Raw genomic sequence first — 16,527 nt, 5'->3', positions numbered from 1 at the left:
GCCATGGCCCGCCTGATCGCGGACAGTGGCGCTACTGTGTCTGGCAGCATTTTTTCGCCGGTTGATCGCAATTGTGAGAGCAAGAAGGAGTCATTATCACGCCTTTGTAGAGTATGCATCTATGCTACCTGATGAAGATATCGAGAAGAGCAACGACATGCACAAGCATTTCATTGACTCGCTCATCGACATCTTCTCAATCTTGGGAGGGGTTAGCTGGTGGGACAAGCAGATGGAGGCGAACAAAATGACTTCAAAACGACCTGATTCAGATGCCGAGCAAATTGAGGACATGAAGGGAATAATCTTCAGCAATAAATTTGCCTTGCTCGATCTCAGCCATGGCGATCTTCGAACTGGCGATGCCAAGTCACAGCCGCCTTCGGAACCAGAGTCCGACGCAGAAGAGCCACCTATAGAATCCAAGACTGGCAAGAAGAAGCGCCTCAATGGCAAGAAAGGCAAGGGCAAGGCCTCCAAATCCTCTCGAAAATTCCACAAGCCTGTCAGAAATTTGGATGCCAACGAGGCTACTGTGGAGAACTACCGTATCCTGGAGGACGACCAGCTCATGAGTTACACCATGGCAGTATTGTCGTTCCGCGCAGAGTGGGCTCAGATACGACACTACGTCCAAGACTTGTGGCGCGACGTTGCCTACCGGGGTTTGAACACCGCTATCGCTGGAGCAGTCTCGAATGTAGCTGTTGCTAAGATCAAGAAGACGGAGCTCGGATTGTTTGACGACTTTCCCGAACACTGCTTTTTCGAGAAGATTACCGACACGCTTACCCGGGGAGGCCTGCACCGCTTGCAGAGTTTTGCTGAGGAGAAGGCAGCAGCTGATCCCGATCATCATGCATGTCACCTTGACATGAAAGAACAGCTTCTGATGTATACGTACCAGGATCTTGTGGATTTCTGCACAGATTTCCAGAAGAGTCGCAACGAGAAGCCAACGAAGGCTATGCGTGCCAAGATCGGGACGTGGGACCCGAAGCTCTCCCTTCAATCAGCCACGAAAGAGGAGAGAATCCAATGGCGCCGGAAGTATACCATCAACTGGCTCTACGACCTAGTCAATGAATACTCCGCGGAAGAGCAGACGCAGCGCCGTGAAAGGTGCTTTTACGATGATGTTGATTGGTCTCCTTCAGGTCCATCCGGCTCTCGACGCACACTTCTTGGTCTGACCGACTTCGCCACATTTGTCACATCCCTGGTCAGTCAGAAGACGGGATCGGACATAAGCCAGAAGATATTCCCTAGGCACGTATTCCAGCTTCAGTGCCTCGTGGATGCCACTGCTGTGCAGTACGGTTGGTCGTTGTGCCAGCACGGTGGTCATCTTCTTGAACCTCCCGCATCTGAGTTCCATGCGCTCAGAGACATAAACCTCATCATGGAGGAATGTCCCCACCACGACAACAGCAACGACGACTTCTATGGTCACGATCCCGACTGTCGTCACAAATCACATGTATCGTCCTGCAAAACACTCATTAAGCTCCTCCTGTCTCGACATAATGTTGATGTGTACAATGAGAAAGGACTGTTCAAAGCAGCTGCAGATGTTGGAGTCTCAACTACCTTGAACGACGTCTTGGCCGCTGCAACTCCATACTTGAGGGTGCAACCATTCGACCATCCCGGTTTACAGATCTCGAGCCACATACCCTGTGGGTCTACTCCCCTTTTTTGTGCGGCGTGGGTCTTGCGGAGGCCCTACAAATTCTTCACAGCGCCGGGATGCGATTTATGGATATTTTCCCCCTCCCTACGTTGATGGTACATCTCGAAAAGATGATAGATGATAAGAAGAGATATGATAGCATTAATGGGCTTCCAATGACCTACTTCATGAAGGGTCTTTTCAGGGAGTGCGTATATGTGGGCGGGAGGTGGCCTGATCAGGACGCACCCACTGCAGACTACGTGGGAGCACTTGATGCATGGGCAGAGGGAGACATTACCACATCCAGGCTACTGAGGGTCAAAAAGGTGGTGGAGCCTCCCTCTACGGGAGTAGCATATGCATTTCCCGTCCGAGAAAATGTCAACTTCAACAAAGTATCCCATCTAATGGTATACCAAGAGGCAGGCTGGGACCCCAGCCAGATACCCTACACCTCATTCGAGCCAAGAACAGCCATGTCCGCAGTCCGTCTCAGTCGAGAGCCGATGTTTATTGACGGTTGGACAGGACAACTAGCTTTGGAGCCCACTGAGTTTGTGGAGCATATGAATGACAATGTTGGGTGGCACGATGATTGGCTTGGGCAATGCGGGTCACTTGGGGATGGTATCATCGGCGCCATCCGGGCCATGGACCTCCTGAAGCCCACGAAACCCAGCGTTGCGCGATCTGCAGTCGATAAAGACCTCTCTTTGGCAACATATGACAAGCTCGAGACGATTCTTGAGGATTTGAAGATCGCCAAGATCGATCTGTGGAACGACATATGCGGCGTCCGATGCCGCTCTGCGATCGACTTCACGAGTGTGGCTCTGAGCATGATTCACATCATGGATGAAGTTGAGAAATGCCTCAGTCCGGGCAATTTGAACAACCAAACCTTCTGCAAAATCTATGTTCCTAAGCTTGGTAAGAATCCGCCGATCATGGACAAGAATCTCCGCTTGATAAGGGAAGCGATGATCGGGAAGGATGAGCAAATCCTAGACACGTTCATCAAGAAGTTTGAGGCGGAGTACTGTCTATCAGTCACCTACATGTTTTGGAAGGAAAACATCCAGTCCCCTATGATAGAGACGGGTAAGAAGTTGGGAGTCGAAATACCCGAATGGATGGGTCACTGCAGTGTCATGTAGGCGCCAGCCTTTTGAAGAGAAGGTGGAATACATGCTATGCCGCAAGAATTGCTACATTTATCGCTGTTTATCAAACGGATATCTGGCTTTCTTCTACGTAAGACATGAAAACCTTTCCGACCAGGTTCGTGGATTTGTTCTGAGTAACAACTTTTCCCATCCCGCAGTACTGATTCAATGTTTGCCAGTAGAACGTTGTGGGATTATAACCACTACAATTGAACATTTCTGAGCAGAAGGACGATACTTCCTCCTCTTTTACATCAGATAATACTTGGGAAACCCTTGCGGGCGGGTGTAAATCAGCGAAGTAATGTTGAAGGCATCAGGGTCAGCTGAATATATATCTTCCGCTCAAACACGATTGATTTTCCAGCCACCAGATACCCGTCGCTGAAAGAACGAAGACGGGTCGTACTTGATAGCCACCCTTCTCAGAAAAGCGGCCTTCTCTTCTCCGTAGGACCCAAGGACATCCTGCTCAGGGTTTGCGTAATTCATGTATAGATAAGTTGAGTGGGCGTCCAGCGAAGCCGAGTATACCCTCAACTCCTCCACAGACTTGGCCATCTCGGCTCTGGCTACGCCGTGGAACAAAGTGTCTTCGTCAGCAAGTGTTCCTCTTGCCTCAAACAGGATCGAGTCTGAGGGGAGGTTCTCGTCGAATCCAAGAATGTTATCTCCGGGTGTAACGGAATGCAAGAGCTTGAGCAATGGCTGGAACACGAAGTTTACCGATACCGGAACGCCGGCTTCGGCAAGTCTCTGCGTCAGTTGCGTAAAGATTTCCGAAGCCTTTTTCAAAATGTCTACGGTCGGCTGCAGTGTGAGGGTAAAAGGAATGTAGTAGGAGCCGCCGGTATCGGCAATGCTTGCGGCTATTTGACTGAGAGGTCTCCGTGCTCGCATATCCCTCGTAAGATTAAGCCGGTCGAAAGCCTCGAAAGTAGCCGAGTGCTCGTTTCCGTCTGTGGCTACTGCCATGGCCATAATGGAAAGGCTACCGGCATCCGACCGATAGACGATGAATTCGTGATCAGGACTACCCTGCTCAATAGAACTGGCATACTTGACGAACTGGTCATTGACGGCATCGAGGTCAGACCATGAGGTGAAGAGCAGACCGCCATAAGCACCACCTGGAGGGACGGTGAATGTTCGCATGTCGAAGCGTGTGACGATGCCGAGGTTGTTTCCACCTCCCTTGAGAGCTTTGAACAAGTCCTCATTCTCGGTATTGCTGGCGGTAACGATGGAGCCGTCGCCGAGGACTACTTCAAACCCGATTACGTTGTCACATGACAGACCCCATAGCTGAGTATGATACGACGCGCCGCCAGATACCAACAGTCCGCCTGCCCCAACGTGACCGGAGCGACCGCCGGTCACTCCGAGGTTTAACGGCTCCAAAGTGCTCATAACATTACCCCATCTTGCTGCAGGTTGTATTTGAGCCACATGCTATTGGAAAGTTACACATCTTGTAAGGAACTTTGGAAGAAGCATCGAATGCATGATAGACTTACCTTGGTCAACTTGCTCGACCCTGTCCACGTTGCGGTAGCATTTTCCCCAATGCCCCCAAGAATAATTGTCGAGTTCAGAAACGTTAGGTCTATTGTGACGCCCCGATGGGCTGCATTGTTGTCGAAGTCGGAGTGACCGCCGGAACGTACGGCAATGTCCCAGTTGCCCGCGGAACTTACTCCACCCAAGGCTTTGACAGAGCGTGAGACATCCTCAGTAGAAAGAGGTTGAACGATACAGTAAGGCTGCAGTCGTCTGTTTTCTGAAGAGTAGTATGAAGATGTGCTTTCACGGTAACCTAAATCTGCAGGGAAGACTAGCATGTCATCGAGGCCTGCAGCAATGAGGGCATCACACTAGGTGCAGATAAGTCAGCCGCAGGTTCAATACAATCCAGACGACAGCTTCGTCCATGGCAACTGGACACAGGACATACCCCTTTGAAGCCTGTAGACAACAGAGGTTGTTGTGCCGCTATCAAGATAGACAGGCTGATGGGCGCAAAAGCGCGGAGACAATTTGCGAATTTCATAATAGAGGCCGTTTACAGACACAATCGTACCTTGAGAATATTTCGATGGATTGGAAGATCAAGTAGATGAGCATTTAAAGAATCGTCCGGAGCCTTCAATCCGCGAATCAGAAGTCTGGTCAGATCAACCCGCGAGCGATGACGGCGAAGACTCGTTTTAGTGACATCGCCCGAACCATTCAATGCTAGCACGGAGAACTGCACGAAATAGGTACGCAGACCCTCTTGTGCCAACCAGAGACCCATTTCAATCCACCAAATCCACGTATCGGTCGCTCTGTTCGTATGCTCTACTATCGCCGGTGAATGTGCCGATGCGGCACAGCACTAAAGCATGCTGGACCACCTGCTGGACTGCAGAAGGACAATGTCGCTTGCATGCATTCGTATGACAATACCCGCTCAGGGCAACGGCCCAGCCGGCAAGGGCTGGCATACCAGTCTCCTCCGCGTACGGAAAAGCGAAACCGAGTTTGTCATCAGCCGCTAGCTCAAGATTCTCCCATAGACCGAAAAACAATTTCATAACATGGGCAGCGGTGTGCAGAAAGCTGTACGGATGATACGTGGTGCAAAGCTAGGTAGGGATTAAGGACTGGTCAACCCGCATCCATTTAGCTCAATTTTAGATGAGATAATACCAATCTATAAAGACAGTTGAAATGCTCTTCTGGCTCGGATGACATCTAAAACAGTATGTAATTCAATGTGAAAAGCAAACATCCGATCTTTGAGACAACAAGGACTGCTTCGGTAACAGCATGTATGGAGACCTTCGCATACCCTCGAGTCTCTTAAACATCCATGTGTCCAAGCTTGTCTCCGAATACCTCGTTCTGCTTGGCTTCGTTCGTAATGACGTCGATAAACTCTGCCGCCGCGTCCTCGGCAAAGAATATGCCCTCGCTAGCGATGCATCGTGAGATGAAGCTCTGTGCGCGTGGGAACATGTCATTCTCATACTCTGCCACAGCTGTCTCGATGCCAGAGCAATCCTTGAGCTGACCGTCAATGCCTCCCCCACAATGCTTTTTGATGCTGTTCATGAGCTTGAGTGCATCGAACATCGCCATGTTGACACCTTCACCCACGAAAGGAGTCGAAACATGGGCAGCGTCGCCGATGAGGGTAACGCCTGGGACCCGAGCCCAGCTCATTGAGGAGACGGGCATGCGGTAGAGTGGCCACGGTCGAAAGGGGCCTTCCGCATCGGATATGAATTGCTTCAACTCAGGCGCGAAATCGCCGAAGAACTCAGGACTGTTCAAAAGCTTCTCTCGGCTTCCCTCTGTATCGGCCAATTGAAGAGTGTTCCGAGTAACATCTTCCGCAGCCTTCATTCCCAGGTACAAGCGATATGACTTGTCGGAAACCTGCTGAACACCGAGTGATCGACCATGACCAACGGCCATCATGTTTCCAGGACCGGACGTTTCTACTGCCGCTGCATAGCTAGGGTTCTTGTAACTGATGCGGCCCTCGATAAACATCTTTCCAGAGTACTCCGGTTTGGCGGAAGTTAACTGTCGGCAAAGATCAGTAAACTAGAAGTCGACAGTAATCGAGGGTTGTCTTACCACTGCACGAACTTTGCTCCAAGCACCATCCGCTCCAACAATCAGTTTGAATCCAGACGCCGTTGAGCCATTGACGAAGCAGATCAACCAACCATGAGTACCCATCTCAATTCCCTGGACCGCATGGTCCCAGTGCACCTTGTGGGAAGGAATAGAGTCTAGAAGCATTTGTCGCAGTTGATAGCGGTCGATTTCGGGAGCATCTCGCCCCTCTCCGAAGTCCTGCTTGAGGGTGCAGGTCGTGTTCTGGATGACGAATCTCGTGGCGTCAAAGCGAGCGAACTTCTTGAACTCTTCGAAGAGCCCGGCATCTTTTAAAGCTTGCTGACCAGAAGGGGGATGAAGGTCTAGGGTGCCGCCTTGGTACATGGGCGTCGGGGTAGAACTCGCATCTCGCTCGTAAACGACATAGTCGATGTCATTCTGCTCAAGCAGACGTGCAAGGACAAGTCCACACGGTCCGCCGCCGATTATAGCGATAGACGCGGAGTATTTGCCTGCTGCGGTGCGTGCCATGTTGGATTGATGTCGGTAAAGGTAGGTCAGGAAGACGATAGGTAACGACACTTGAGTAGTTCTCAAATGGCAGGCCTTCTGAATAACAAGAAACTGATGTTTTGTAGTTTTACTGTTGTGTTAGAATAGACTTTTGACTTTGTCTAAGCCCTGTTAGACTGGGTGATGCCATGTCGACTTTATATAGTGCCAATCTTACATTGAAGGGAAATATCTACAGCTGGACAATTAACGGACAACTCCTTCTTCAGAGCTCCGTCTGATCCGCAGGTATCCATCAAAGTCGCGTTGAGAATACGCAGCGTACTCACTCCGGCCGGATCAGGAAAGATTGGGTTAATCTCATTGGTGCACTTCGGAGCTGGTTTTGACGACGTCAGCTTATCTCTGTTGGGGAAAGGCTCTCGGCCTCCGAGATTATGGACAGTGATTGGTTGTTCTCGGAAGTTCCGGCCGCACACTCCGAAGTCCACCAATCATAAGTCTAATTGGCGCACCCCCCACCTCACCCTGGACATATCTTCTGCCAACTTCACCAACCGTCTTCCTGCTCTCTCGACACTCTCAATATATTCCACACAAGAGCTGTTTCTTCAATAGAAACCTGCTACTTATATTGAAAGTTTCTCGACATGGAGAAAACCTCTCTAAACCTGTCGGCGGGCAGCGCGGCCCGCTTCGCGGTAGGTGTCTTGGGATTGATCTGTCATGCAGACCACTTACTCACGCCTACAACCAGTGCGATTATTGTCGACAGAAGAAGTTCAGGTAAATTGACTTTGTTTTTGTCGAAGGTTCTAATGGATCTCCATGACAGGAGCTGATGATCTCATTTGTCAGATGCTCCAAGGAACTTCCCAAATGTAGTGCTTGCAAACCTTGGCCGAGTGCTTGTACTTACTCCCGAGACAAGGAGAGGACACTATCGACGAAAGACCAAACGGCACTCCAGTAAGAAATGTTTTTGGTCGGGTCTTGAATTTTCAGAGAGAACTGACGGCGAGACCTGAAATAGGCCTAAAACCTCCGGCCCGGCTGAAACAAGCAGTACAATCGGTGCCCTAGAACAACGACTCCAAAATATCGAACGATCGATTTTGAACTTGACGAAATCAGTTGAACAGGTTCTGTCTGCCGTAAGCCCGCAAGATTCCACCAATACAGTTTCATCCTCCATCTCCGAATCGGCAACAATGACTGGCAAGGTGGATCAAGTCACCGCCAGCTTAAACGAGGCGCAAGTCCCAAACTTGTTCCTTGGGCCGTCTCACTCATTTTCATTTCTGAAGGAGACGCCAACTCATATAGATGCTGTTTCCAAGTCTCCATCTACTCTTGCCCATCACAATGCATACTCTGAGCTTCGATATCTTTCCAACACTCTTACAACAGCCACTGTAAGCCCGGACACCACGGCCATGAAAGGGTTCCACGTCCCTCCAAAATCAGTCGGGTACCAACTAATTGGCCGTGAGTAGTAACCTATCACGAGTTACACTGAGTTACTGACCATCGTGAAGAATTCCTAGAGCATTCCCCTCTCGGGGAACCCTTCTTCTGCAGCCCATCTGATGACTTGCTGAGACAGATCATCTTCGACCCAGCCAACGTCAAACAAAAGGCTTGGGTCGTGTACGTCAACTACATGATGCTCGCCATGGTGTCAGCCAATGAGAGTGGGGAGAGCGTTGAGGCAAAACAGTTCCGACGAAACATGCGACTGGCTCTCAACGACAGCACCATCTTCCTCGAGCCGACTCTAGCAAATGTACAAGCCTTAGCCCTGCTCGCCCTTCATGGCGAAGACTATGCCTCTCCTAATCTGTCCTGGATGTTGGTAGGCCACGCCTGCCGACAGGCTGAAGCTTTGGGACTGCATGCGTTAACTGATCAGGACTTCGAATCGCGACAACGGAGTTTGTGCTTGTTTTGGCTCCTCTTTGTCGTAGACAAGTCATGCTCGCTTGCGTTCGGGCGGTCATCCTTCTTGCCCATGTCCCTGTACCGAGACGTGCCACTTCCGGATTTCAACTTCATGCTCAAGTTTCAACCGCACAATTCTTCTTCCTTCCGAAAATCCCGGGAATCTACACTGATCTCCACATTTGGGGCGCATCTCCTGACCTCAGGGATGGAAGTTGCAAAGATGATGGAGTACGTATTGGATTTCTTGACACCAGGGAAAAGCCTGCTTCCCAAGGAGACGGTTAGCAGAGACCTTGATGAATGGTATCGGAAAACAATCAAGGTGAGCAACCCTAAATCTGCGTTATAACACGGGTGCTGAAAGATGAAATCCACTTTAGGTCTTGACGGAGATTATAGACGCGGAGCGTCCATGGGTTGAAGAAACGCAGTTGCGTGAAATGTCACTCGGTATCAGCAGTATGAAATTCCAATACCTCCACATAGTGATTCTCCTTCACAAAGGGGACCCCACTTGTGCAAGCATTCGTCTCGAGTCGGCGAGAGAAGCATTATCACTCCTCCCGTCCATGGTCTCTAATTGGGCATCTGTTTACAATGGCGTAGTATGGTAAGAGTCAAACCATGGCCCCTTCTTTAAACTCGGATACTGGAAAGTATATCTTGTACTGACACATTGAATTCAAGGCACCTCCTGTACTACCCGTTCATCCCCTTCTTCGTCGTCTTCGAAAATATTGTTCATGGGAACAGCTTTCAAGGGACTTCTACAGTGGACCAAGATCTTAGTCTTTTGTCCACAGCCGTCTCGTACTTTGCCATGATGCGCGGGCAACTTCGTCTGTTGGCAACAGTGTGCGCTCGACTGGAACACGTCGCGGCTGTCTTCCTGCAACTGGCCCAGGTTCACGTAGGCCAGCGCACCAATGCACAATTCAGTAGCACCAACATGAGTGGACACGCCGATGCGCCGTCTGAGATACCACCCACAAATTTCTTGAGTTACGGAGGCCATGAAGACGTTGCGGCCACCTTGCGAAAGGCACAAGACGATATCGGCACAGCTGCAAATCTGGACCTAGAGAAATTCCTGGATTGGCTTCCTGCCGAGGTCTTACCACCATGGCCAACTGCAGATACCGGGAATCGACATCACTCGGCTTGCCATGTTGCTCCTGATTCAACAGTGGTCGAGGGGGAGCAAGCGCCCAGGGGCCGCAAGCGTACCTTTGATGCGACCTTCGACTGGTTCTCTTGGGATGCATATTTTGCTGATGCCGACTCCCGCCAGTTTCTTCATTAGACTGGATAAGACACTATAGTAGTTGCTGACAGGATACTTGTTAATCAAAACTCACCCTTTGATTGAGCAACCGCACAGAAGGGGGCTTCTCCAGAGAAGTATGACACATATTGAAGGGCCCCTAACGCAGAATCAAAGAATACAATTTCGCTATTGCTAACGCGCTTCTACGTGAGACTTCCTGGGCTTTTACAAAACAATTGCGAGAATGCCATGGAAATCTCAAACCCAACGATCCCTTTGTCTACTTAGGGCAACCAATACCCCAGCCAGTGGTAGTGGAGCAGCAGTCGGCATCCTATGTCACGTTGTCAGTACGATAGCTGAGCGGAACCAGGGCTCTGTGTTAACTCACGCATGTAGCAGAGACTGGCTTGCCATTAAGCATGACATTTTCGCAGAAGTTAGGGCTCTGCTCAGCGCAGTAGGCCTCGCTGGTACCGCGGGGAGTTCCGCCCTTGTTCTGGTTGGTGCAAGCCTTCTGGCCCTTGCCCCAGCAGCAGTTATCGAGGACAGCCTCGCCCTGAAGCCAGCCGTAAATGCGGCACTGCCAAGTTAGAATTTAACTTGCAAAGGTTAAGAAAGGATAACGTACAGAAGAGGCGAGAGCACCGGTGGTGTAGGCAAGGCCGAGAAGAGCGATCTTGGAGAGCTGCATGATGAAGGGATGAGGTGTGTGAAGAAAATTGACAAGTAGAAAGTGGAAAGAGTGAGAAAATAGAGTGAGTGTTGATTGACAGAGAAAGACTGAATATTGAGTGCTGTGAAGTGCTGATAAAAGATCTGACATGGAGCGAACAATCTTCATTTTATAGCTCGGAATTCAGGCGCCCAAACGAAGACATTCTAGACACTTTGCCAAGACGGCCTTCGCTCTCGGTATTCCAAGACTTCCCGGATACCACGGATGTGTCTAGCGACAACAACATTTTCTGCCAGTGAGCAACGTCGCAATCAACATGGCGCGTCTCAAAATGATCGTGTAAACTCAAAAGAAGTTCAATCATTTCAACTGAGGATTTCTAGCGGCTTGCGTAACGCGGCTGAGTCGTCTCAAGCAACGAGACCAGTAGAGCGGGTCTTGCGGAGAGCCGCTATTTACACTTTCTTGTAAGGCGTACGAAAGGAAATATTGGCTGAAATCTTGTCCAATCATTCAGATGAAGACAGATGCCAGACCCTCTGGGTAAGGTTGCTTGGCAGCTCAAACTGAGGCGGCTCTTCCGCAAAGCCGCATAGCGAGGGTCTTGGCAACACATCGAAATAAAGACGAACCAGATCGACGAGTCAAAATAAAGTTTCCCGGTCTTCAACTGCCGTAAACAGTGAAAATGGGAAAATACTACCTTCTAATTAGTGGGCCCGTCTAATGTGCCGAGGGGATCTGTAGCTCCACAGACCACCATGACTCGACCCTAAGCTAGGCAGATGAAATGTACCACCACCATTGCGCCTGTCTCATGACTTCTATCATGACTCGATTCTCGTATATCGGCGAACTGACATGTTGACTAAACAATTGACAGGATCTAGGTCTCGGACAGAAAGCTGTTTCTAATAGGAATCGTCCATCCCACAAATGGCCCTTCTGGACTTTTAATTCGCCTGACAGCGCTGAGGTCCTGTTCACCATGTGGTCTAGGCATCGGCACATCACCGGCGTTTGGCTATGCATCCCTTGCATAACCTCTCCAAAACTTAGAACGCAGAAAGACTCAGGATCCCTTGACGATGTTGTTGATTGCAGTATCTGGCGTTCTCGGTGGGCCAAGGCTAGAGTATCGACTACAGTCAAGGCGATGCTACTGGGGAACCTGTGTTTTTCATTGCGGGTCACCAACTCCATGTTGATGGATGCCACCCATGAATCACTTGGAGGGTGCCGAAGGATGGTGCCTTTGCAGCTGAAACGTCCTTAGACCATCTTTCAAATCCATTTGCAAATTGATATATAACACGAAGTCTCAACCACCTGCCTCATATTCCTCGACAGGTCATCAGTCATCCATCATTCTCAACATCTCACTCGATAACCTTCCTGAAAAGTCATTCACTCGTGTCAACGTTCACTTCTCTCACCAAAATGCAGTTCTCTCACATTCTCTTGGCTGGTCTTGTTACCACCGTTTCCACCGTCATGGCCGCTCACGTATGTGATCCTCAGGGACATGCTTCTTTGAAATCTGCTAACACATTTCAGTGCCGGATCGGAAGCGCTACCCGTGCCGACTGCTGCTGGGGTGGCGAGGATGGCTACAAGTCCTGCTGGCGCCAAAACAAGGACTCGGTATGGACCATTTCTTATATTCCAAGACATCATACTGATGACCTTTCAAGTCCTTCTGCAAGTCCGATTCAGCCAACTACTGCACCAACGTTGATGGTCCTAGCGGAGCCAAGATGTCTACCACTTGTGTAAGTTCGACTTCGATAAAGGTAGGGGATACTCTAACGCAAGTAGGGTGCTGATTGCTGCAACACCCTCAATGGCTGGGGAACTGGCTGCCCCAAATAGATGGTAGATGGCAATTGTTTCTGGGGGTGTTGGGGTCTGAAAGCGTATCACGACGATAGTTTTATTCACATTTAGAAACATGCAATGGACTGTTACATTTTGTCTTCGATCTGAGTTCGCATGGGTTCAAATCAAGAGTCCTCATATGTTGACTAAGGTACTCTGCGAGGTTGTCTGTTGTGAGATGATTGTCCGCGCAATGATGCTGCTAGAGCCGATTTTCTGATAAGAGTTCTCAGTTCTATATGTGCACACTGACAGCCGAAATCAATGCTGCGACAAAAAACCATCTTCTAAGCTTAACTTTACTGTAAATGATATTCGCCAGTCCGTGCTAGAGTTATCAAAGTCTCAATAGGTACTCCACTAAAGGTTCCCAGAAAATAGGCTTTTGGGGCCCGCCTTATGAACCGCCCCCAGACCGACATGCGTGACAGGGATCCTCCCTCCTCGCAACAACAATTGAGGTCCCTTGAAACCGAGCGCGAGCCTTGCTATGTTCGTAACGTGAGAAACGGGGCGAGGGTCTTGGCGATAAGCAGCTCAAACTGTGTCACTTGCAAAGAATAGCATGCAGTAGGCCGAAACAGGCAAGCTAGACAGGTATTAGACAGGTATGGGGTACCATGCCGATCGCGCTCATATTCTCGGCCTGTGCAATATTTCCCGAAAACCTTCGTACCAGAGTGTGAGAAGATCGACACGTCCCATGTGTCAAGATCGGATTGTGGTCCGTGACGGTAAAGTTGAGACAGATGATGATCATCAACCAGATGCTCGGTATTGCTCCACCCTGAGCGCGCATAGCTCGAGTCATATATCCTCGTGTACGAGATACATGCCGGGCCTGTAGCGGAGCGTCTGACATTTGGGCAGACGGAAAGCGCGATACACCGGCAGACCAACGAATTCCTTGGCATTTGTGGATGTTATGTGATTGATTAATCTGCTTCGTGTGCTCATCGTGAAGCGAGGCGTCACAAGATGCACCGCCTTTCCAGAACTGAGTTTAGCTTTCTCATGTTGTCTGGACTACTTTTTGATTAATCACTCCAGACTTGAGTGGGATAGCATCTAGTACTATCGATGAGATTGCATCTGACTCGAATTGCCGAGGCTTCCGAAAGGAAGCAGGAAGTGTCGATGTGGCTTCTAAGACTGGACAACCGTATAAGAACATCTCAATACCCATGGTATTGAGGCTACCTACTCACTCATCATCCGCTCGAGACAACAAAGCATTCTCTATACCTTCGGTCACTAAATACAACGTTCACTAAACACCTTGAACAGACTTCGTTCAAAATGCAGTTCTCTGTCGCTCTTACCGCCATCCTCTCGGCAATCGCCGTTCCTGTTGTTCTTGCTTCTGAGGTAGGTTCGCTATCACTCGCATATCACATCGAAGTAACTAACATGTTTGATAGTGTAAAGTTGGATTTAACAACCCCCGAACAGACTGCTGCTGGGGAAAGGGTCAAAAGTCCTGCATGAACCAGAACGGCGACGCAGTTTGGTGCGCAAGTAATTCTGCCAACTTCTGCTACAACGTCAAGCGTCAGGGTACTGATATTCCCGTCTCTGACACATGCGTAAGTCTTAAAAGCCATATCTAACGAAGTCACCGTAACTAAACTACCCCATAGGACGCTGATTGCTGCGATACAAAGACCGGCTGGGGTATTGGATGCCCCAAATAAGCCAAGGCTTTTGAAAAATGATGTAGAATAAATTTGGTCTCAACGTTCAATATGCAAACATGTGTTGGTTTTCTTTCAAAAGTTCGAGTTGCCATTTGGTCTTATTATCGAGATCTCAAATTCCTATTTACATGTTTTCAGCCATCTTCCAATCCAAAAAAGCCTTCTATGTGACGTTGATGAAATTGCAATATATCTCAGAAACCACCGAGAGATCAGAATCATCATCTCAAAGTCAACTAAGCATCGACCATGTATTCTGACTGGTGGATGGAGAAATTATTTGGTTGCATCTGCGGTTCTGTCCGACTACTTGGCGTGTAAAGGACGTTGTGCGTCCAGACCCTATCCCACTAGTTGAGTCTTTTGCGTCCGTCACATCAAGTGTCAAATCACGGCTCCAACACACGCTTACGAATTATGTTGCCTGGGTCCTTAGCAGGAACGTACTTCGGCTCTTGGTTGTGTCGAAAATGGACACTACCGTAGCGCATGAGCTCTGCAAATGTTCCTGTCTCACGATCCTTATCTTCGTTCTCCTTCATGTCCCACAAGGCCCCGAGTGCCTTTGTGGATGTCATGCCTCCTGCGCGTGTGACCTTCTGCATTGTGGAAGAGGTCATCAAATACCAAACCGTCTTGTAAGCCTTCTTGTAAGCCTCAGACTCGGGGTCAGCATCAAGTTTCGTATTCAAGAGGTCGAACAGCTCTTCGCCATTCCATCCAATCAAGGCCTCGGCAGGCCAAGTCTCCCACAGCGCATCGAAGAGAAGCACTTTGGTGCCGTAGTACTCCGCGCCATCGAAGCCGCCGTTTGGCTCCTGCAAGACGCTGATTCGCATCCAGCACATAATCTGTGCGACATACTCCAGTACCTGTGGTATCGGGATTTCCCAATTCCAAGCGAACCCTCTAGCGTCAAACTCCACCATGTCAATGTCTTTAGCATGGGCCATCAGAGGGTGCGTGTAGAGACCCTCAGCACTGGTTCGATCCTTCCACAGAGTCATGAAGAGATTATGCCTATTAGTGTAAGCTGCAGGTTCATGACACAAGGGGGAAAGGTCACGAACTTACCAATGCTTGATGAAGGGATCGCCTTTCCGACTAGCGATGAAGTGGTTCGCCACACCCCTTGAATACATCCACGGTGCTGAGACTTGATATGGCGTGTTTGGGTCCTCCAACTTGTTCCAGCAGAGGTCATCGATCGAGCGGAACAGAATTGAGCCGACATCCATCCAAACACCGCCGTACTGATAGAGGCATATTCCTCGGAGGAAGTCCGCGCTATGAGGGCCAGTGTATCCCAGAGGGCCATCCATTGTGTTGGTTGTGAAGGCTTTAGGAAGGTCTTCTTCTTTAACCCAGTTCATAGCATTGCTCGGGGAATCGCTGACGACATCGAGCACACGGATAGTCCATGAGGGACCGCAGATACGGGACCAGTCAATGACATTACGCTGACACCAGGCGGGCATCTGGTGCAGCCCGGCATGCCAAAATGCCCAGATGTTCTTTTCTGATGTCACCGGAGGGGGACTTTCGAGAACCTTGAGGATTTCGTCGTCTGACCGGGAATCAAGAGGTTCAACATAGCGAACCTTGTCCTGGAACTCGGCAGGGATTTCGAAGCGGGGAGGCAGGGATTTCGAAGCGGGGAGGCGCCATTTTGATGAAAAGTAGCCTCAACAGTGTGATATCGTACGTTAGTGGCACAGCAAGCTCAACAAAAATTTGAGGAGATAAATCTGAGCTTATTTGTACCCACGGTTCGACCCCGGGGCGAGTGTCGAAAGCATGTTGATACCCATCAACTTGGCGATCATAAAAACTACTACCTAGCGCTTATGCCCACCCGTTAGCTTGTGCCACAAGCTGACTGCAGTAAGGGGGGGTTACCCAGGAGTATGCATCCGCGACGCTCAGAAGTTCCTTACCGGTGGAGTACAAGTGTCGAGCGCTCCAGAGTCTAATGGCCCTAGCCGAATGGACTTATGGGATGACGTGATATTCTGAGCCAAGCCGGACCATGAGGTTGCACTGCATTGATTGCAGGAGCTTCACCCCCACTGCAAGTCAGGAAGGATTCGCCGTGT

The 16,527-nt window shown here is 49.7% G+C and overlaps 6 protein-coding genes and 1 pseudogene across 7 annotated transcripts; 3 read left to right on the top strand and 4 right to left on the bottom strand.

The window, feature by feature from the left end:
- The first annotated feature begins 3 nt into the window (after positions 1 to 3).
- On the top strand, positions 4 to 2,832 carry GCG54_00006896 (annotated as a pseudogene). The gene is made up of 2 exons: positions 4 to 60; positions 113 to 2,832. Coding segments are annotated over exons 1-2 (2,777 nt in total).
- Positions 2,833 to 3,186: 354 nt separating this feature from the next.
- On the bottom strand, positions 3,187 to 4,891 carry GCG54_00006895 (FAD-dependent monooxygenase yanF; the record flags this gene model as incomplete). Its single annotated transcript, XM_045406889.1, has 3 exons — positions 3,187 to 4,293; positions 4,359 to 4,715; positions 4,796 to 4,891. The coding sequence occupies 3 exons, from the start codon at positions 4,889 to 4,891 to the stop codon at positions 3,187 to 3,189; spliced, it is 1,560 nt and encodes a 519-aa protein (XP_045267435.1).
- A 794-nt stretch (positions 4,892 to 5,685) lies between these two features.
- Positions 5,686 to 6,984, bottom strand: GCG54_00006894 (Tetracycline resistance protein from transposon; the record flags this gene model as incomplete). The annotated part of the gene is made up of 2 exons (XM_045406888.1): positions 5,686 to 6,414; positions 6,469 to 6,984. The coding sequence occupies 2 exons, from the start codon at positions 6,982 to 6,984 to the stop codon at positions 5,686 to 5,688; spliced, it is 1,245 nt and encodes a 414-aa protein (XP_045267434.1).
- Positions 6,985 to 7,616: 632 nt separating this feature from the next.
- On the top strand, positions 7,617 to 10,213 carry GCG54_00006893 (uncharacterized protein; the record flags this gene model as incomplete). The annotated part of the gene is made up of 6 exons (XM_045406887.1): positions 7,617 to 7,667; positions 7,802 to 7,935; positions 8,000 to 8,454; positions 8,505 to 9,232; positions 9,291 to 9,520; positions 9,598 to 10,213. The coding sequence occupies 6 exons, from the start codon at positions 7,617 to 7,619 to the stop codon at positions 10,211 to 10,213; spliced, it is 2,214 nt and encodes a 737-aa protein (XP_045267433.1).
- A 244-nt stretch (positions 10,214 to 10,457) lies between these two features.
- GCG54_00006892 (uncharacterized protein) lies at positions 10,458 to 10,871 on the bottom strand (the record flags this gene model as incomplete). Its single annotated transcript, XM_045406886.1, has 3 exons — positions 10,458 to 10,511; positions 10,569 to 10,760; positions 10,809 to 10,871. The coding sequence occupies 3 exons, from the start codon at positions 10,869 to 10,871 to the stop codon at positions 10,458 to 10,460; spliced, it is 309 nt and encodes a 102-aa protein (XP_045267432.1).
- A 1,425-nt stretch (positions 10,872 to 12,296) lies between these two features.
- GCG54_00006891 (uncharacterized protein) lies at positions 12,297 to 14,428 on the top strand (the record flags this gene model as incomplete). The annotated part of the gene is made up of 6 exons (XM_045406885.1): positions 12,297 to 12,362; positions 12,414 to 12,500; positions 12,551 to 12,628; positions 14,022 to 14,102; positions 14,156 to 14,320; positions 14,375 to 14,428. The coding sequence occupies 6 exons, from the start codon at positions 12,297 to 12,299 to the stop codon at positions 14,426 to 14,428; spliced, it is 531 nt and encodes a 176-aa protein (XP_045267431.1).
- Positions 14,429 to 14,820: 392 nt separating this feature from the next.
- Positions 14,821 to 16,230, bottom strand: GCG54_00006890 (putative glycosyl transferase FCK3; the record flags this gene model as incomplete). The annotated part of the gene is made up of 3 exons (XM_045406884.1): positions 14,821 to 15,451; positions 15,506 to 16,115; positions 16,200 to 16,230. The coding sequence occupies 3 exons, from the start codon at positions 16,228 to 16,230 to the stop codon at positions 14,821 to 14,823; spliced, it is 1,272 nt and encodes a 423-aa protein (XP_045267430.1).
- Between the last annotated feature and the right edge of the window lie 297 nt (positions 16,231 to 16,527).

The sequence above is a fragment of the Colletotrichum gloeosporioides genome, assembly GCF_011800055.1.
Source record: "Colletotrichum gloeosporioides strain Lc1 chromosome Unknown consensus_22, whole genome shotgun sequence".
NCBI lineage: Eukaryota > Fungi > Ascomycota > Sordariomycetes > Glomerellales > Glomerellaceae > Colletotrichum > Colletotrichum gloeosporioides.
This window is presented reverse-complemented; position numbering and strand designations above follow the sequence as displayed.